Genomic DNA, 4,767 nt, shown 5'->3' with positions numbered 1-4,767 from the left:
AGGACCTGTGCCATTATTAGAAGTTTGTTTGCAGTGTACGATATCTAGTGGCAAAGACTCTTTTACCCTGTTTGTTAACACTATTGGTTGTTTGCTTTTTATTTCTGTAAGAATTTTTTCAAGAGGGTTACGACAGCTGGCCACTCTCTGCGGCAAGTCATAGCACTGCTGTGTCCTGTCAAGTTCAGCTGGCATCTCCATTTTGCAGAGTAACCTCTTGGAAATCCACCTGTTACAAATTGATAAACTGGAGTAGCCTTGAGAGGGATAGTGAGTGTACATTTCCCTTGCTGCTTATAGTGCCTCAAGCATGAAGAAAACGATGTATGAGGTGAGCGTGCCTTGCATTTTGCCATGAGTTCTGCAGTATTAATGGAAAACAAATGGCTCACAAGGAGGAATTCTAACACGTGAATTTTTTCCTTCTTACCAGGGACTTCCCTCTAGAGTAGCAGACAGCTGCTGTAAAGGAGTTAGGTCTCTTTCCCACAGACAGGTTTTTAATTAAGTCATGCTCCACTTTTCTGTCTAGGTAAGACTGCCTAACTTCAGAGTGAAAGACATCATCAGCTAGCTGACGTGAATTACTTTAACTGGCTTGGAGAGATGACCACAACTCCAAACATGTTCTCTGACTCGTCTAAACACTACTTGGGCAGAGCAGATGAATTCTGTATGTGCAGGCTGATCCACTGGTGTTGGTTGATGTTTGTGTAGCCTGCAGTTACAGGGGCTTAACTTGCCAGAAAAGACCAGCACAGCTGAGCTGCCAGGAGGTGGGATTTAGATCTGCTTTGCAATTGAGCTTCAGGGACCCTTGGGCCTGCCTGAGGTTGTACTTACAAAACCCATGACACTAAAGCCCCATGCAGCGTAACTGTAGCATACAGTCTGGTGTTGGCACGCACCCTGCCTCTGCACCACACGCTCCACAAAGGCACTTAACTGGATGGGAGAAGGTGACTGCATCCACGGCTCCCTGCGAGGGAGGTGCTGAGGTCTTTCTGTGCACTTGGCTGTATGCTAGGAGAGTCCGCGCCGGAGCACCGTGCTGTTGGTGAGGAGTATTGGTGAGGCCGTAGGCAACTTCTGCACATGTAGCTTAATGCAGGGGGCTGTGAGCTGCTCTTGGCTCCTTACCCCAGCAACTACGTCTGCTCTGTAAAGAGCCTCTTCTCAGGAGTGGCACTAAGAACAGGAAACAATGCTCAGGAGTAAAGCTCCAACTGCTCCAGGTACTAAATGTGGGAGGAAGTCTCAAATGACTCCTAGCTGAGCATGAGCTAGAGGGTTTAGTACAGGCCAGTTGTTTTTTAATACAGGGTGATCCAAGACTCTGGGTTCTTTAATGTGTATGAGCAGCAAATGGTTCTTAGCCCACTTGTAGCGAAACTGTGCCAGGAAACCATTCTTTGCAATGCTGGGCTGAATGCTGCTCTGCTCCTGACTGTAACTGTGCTTTGTTTTGAACATGGACCTTCTGCATGCTCTGGGTAGAGAAAGTGTTTACTGTGCCTCCCTGGTGTCATTGCAGTTCAGGGCCAGGGGGGATTTGTGGCCTTATATGAAAGATATCTGCATTTGAAATAGTGACGGTACTGTCTGATGCTAGTATTTAGGCAGATAAGCTTTTGCCTGGTTACATTTTGGTAACGTATCTTAAGTTTTATGCTTACAGAAAGCTGTATCCATCAAACAGCAGCACTTTCCCCTCCTTGTGTGAAAAGCAATTCTTAAATCGGGGGAGTGCCTTAATTTAATGATACTTAAGTTGCCAAGATCTCAATTTCACTTCCATATTAGGGGGAAGAAAAAGTACACTACAGTTATATCAGGCAGTTAAAGTAAATTGTGAATGATGCCTCTCCCTAGCATAGTTTGCAGTCATTTGGCACATTTAGAAGAGATGCAGTGGTTGGAAACAATGCAAGAATGCAGCAGATGCAGGGTCTGAATAAGCACATCACTTTTGAAATCAGCTGAGAGCAATGAACTGGGATAACAGAAATACACAGACTGAACTGGTTTTCCCCAGCACCTAAGCTGGTGTATTACAAAGGACGTCTCCTGGCCTAGTGCACGTAAAACTCATCCCCCACGCCACAGCCCAGCGCGCTATTGTTGGTTCAAATCTGCAGCCAATTTCAAACAATGGCACTAGGCAGTGCAACCTTCCCCCACTCATCTCTGTAGCCCATTACCTCAAAAATCTAATTACTTACTCCTGACCTGCTAGTGTTAACCACTTCACTCCGTGTTCTCACATTTGAAATGCTGAGTTCATATACTCCGAGTGCCATCAGGAAGGATGGCATGTAGGGAAGAGTATGTAAAGATCTGAAGATCTGTATTGTTTCTCAATATTCAAGTAAAATCTGCTTTTAGAAAAGGGGCCAGGATGTTGTCAGGTAAGGGGCGTAACAATCCTGTCTGCAAAGTGCAGGATCACTGATGTTTTTTGGGTTGGGTTTTTTTTGTTGTGTTTTTTTTTTTTTTTTTTTCTGGTTGGGCAGTAAATCATTTTAACAGTTTAATAAATATTTCTGAAAAACAAGTATTTCTGCAAGACTTCTGTCCTCTCTTTTGTGGAAAGCTAATACCATCTCTTCTTGGGGATGCAGCGTATGGTCTGTCTTCTTTCCCCTGAAAAAGGCTCATACAACTCTTCATGGAAATAAAGCCTCAAACTGGGCAAGGTTTAGGATAGGACCAGTCAAAGGCTGACAAAAAATACAGTTTAAAATACATTAGCAAATATTTAGGAATGGCTTACGATGACAAAGAACGTGACCAAGCCTTTTCTAGAAAGCACTGTAAGCTCCTCAGCGCAAGATGTGTGTCTGTATATACCCATGCTGACTCTGAAAAAGGAGGTGCTTTGCCCTCTGTTTTCCCCAATTCAGCTACAACCAGCAGCAAGCCCAGATTCCAGCACAGGATTTAGACCCCGCACAGGCAAGGTGTCACTCGCAGAGAGGAGGAGAGGACAGAGCGGGTGCAGCTGCAACTGCATTTAACCATGACGCCATCCTTCAGTGATTGTCCATGGACTGATCAGGAACTCTAGGTGTTGTCTGACCTGCTTACTGCTCTGTAATGTGTGTTCCCCTAATACAAAGGAATTACATCCTCCCATGACATGACAAATAGATTTCTTGTTACATGCTTCTCTCACCTCACAGAACTAGTTAAGGACATAGTATTACTAAAGAGATCACCTGTCCCCATGTCTTCAAGAAAATAAAGTCACTTCCCATCAGCTTCTGCTTTGGGGCACATTTTTCAGAAGCTAAGTTTGTTGCTATTCCATTACTGTGTCTTCAACAAGTGACTATTTCATAAAGAGCATCTGTCTCACTAAACGAGTGCGGACATGTGGCACATAAGTAATTAAATACGGAGCTCTCTCATGAACCCTAATCGAGGCAGCCAGATGGGTACCAAACAAGGTGCGTACTCAATTTCAGAGGGATGCCTGTACATGTAGTGCATTTCTTACAGCATTCACCAGTTCAAAAATATTAATACAAAAGTTTATTTTCTCTGAAGAACAATTCAACACATAGCTTAACTGCATTAGCAACCAAACTACAGAGAGATTCTAGCAGGTGAGCGACACAAGCTCAAGACAGTAACACCACAGCTTGTTCTGGGAATGCTGCTCGCAGCCCCAAGCTGAAGGCAACACCTGCAACTGAAATGTTGTGGATGTAAGAGTAGATAACATACCCCAACGACAAGGCACTGTCACCTATCGGTGCTTATCATCATCTCTTTTTCTTTCCCTGCTCCGGTCTCTATCCCTGTCCTTCCTCTCTCTGTCCTTCCTCTCCCTCCCTCTGCTCCTCTCCTCTTTGGAGTCCCTCTCTCTCTCACTTTCACCCCAAGTCCACGACCGCTCCCTTTCTGGCCATCGCTTGTCTCTGCTCCTTTCATGGTCTCGGTCCCTTGTTCTCCAGTCCCTTGTTCCCTCACGAGACCAGTTTCTTTTCTCTGCTGATCCTTCGCCATAGAAATCATTTTTCATGTTGGGCAAATTGATCGGCTTTCGGAAAGGTCTGTCCCGTCCTCCAAACCGTAGCTGTCCGGATTCTTTTTTGCCTCCAAAACCACCTCCAAGACGCCGAGGAATCCATCCTTTGAGAGTTCTTTCTAGTTCAAAGTCTACGAAGATCTCATGTTGATCAATAACCAGCCTGTTGGCATCTCTGTGGGCCTTCAAGAGAGCACGCTCCTCTTTGTACTCAATAAATGCGTAACCCTTGGAAAAACCTGTGACCAGGTCTCGAACCAGACGGATCTTTCTGATGTCTCCATACCGGGAAAAGACCTCCTTTAACTTCTCTTCTGTCGTCTGAAGATTGAGCCTTGCTACGAACAGGGTGAGGTGAGGATCTCCTGTGACTCCCTTGTTGGGTACATAGCGTGCCAACATAGCCCTCCATATGGCACGGTCGTGGGGCTCTTCATCTGTGCCATCAATGCTCCCGGCTTTGAGGGGGTCATACTCCTTTGCTATAGGGGCCCAGTCGTTCATTGTCTAGCAGGAAAAAAACATGCACCGCACAGACTCGCAGGTATTTTAGGAAGAAGAGCAAGTAGTGCAGGAAGCACTTTCAGCACTGCTGCACAGTATTTTTGATCCAAAAGTGCCTAAAAGCGTGACAGACTTAAACAAACCAGCAATGTCGCTGTTGTTTGAGTTCACCTCCCTGAGCAGAGCCATGTCGGGGCGCCTGGATCCGCCCCCCCCGCCTGAGGGGGCCC

At 45.8% G+C, this 4,767-nt stretch overlaps 1 protein-coding gene across 1 annotated transcript; it reads right to left on the bottom strand.

The window, feature by feature from the left end:
• Positions 1-3,751: 3,751 nt before the first annotated feature.
• Positions 3,752-4,619, bottom strand: SNRNP35 (small nuclear ribonucleoprotein 35kDa (U11/U12)). Its single transcript, XM_009700001.1, has one exon. It carries the CDS (start codon positions 4,535-4,537, stop codon positions 3,752-3,754), a length of 786 nt encoding a protein of 261 aa, XP_009698303.1. The 5' UTR covers positions 4,538-4,619.
• Between the last annotated feature and the right edge of the window lie 148 nt (positions 4,620-4,767).

The sequence above is a fragment of the Cariama cristata genome, unplaced genomic scaffold (assembly GCF_000690535.1).
Source record: "Cariama cristata isolate BGI_N322 unplaced genomic scaffold, ASM69053v1 scaffold17595, whole genome shotgun sequence".
In the NCBI taxonomy this organism is placed as follows: Eukaryota; Metazoa; Chordata; class Aves; order Cariamiformes; family Cariamidae; genus Cariama; species Cariama cristata.
The sequence above is the reverse complement of the archived record's forward strand: the minus strand, read 5'-3'. Positions and strand labels throughout refer to the sequence as shown.

Bases quoted from the DNA above. Each gene is read 5' to 3' on its own strand.
- SNRNP35 (XM_009700001.1), bottom strand. From the start codon at position 4,537: ATGAACGACTGGGCCCCTATAGCAAAGGAGTATGACCCCCTCAAAGCC.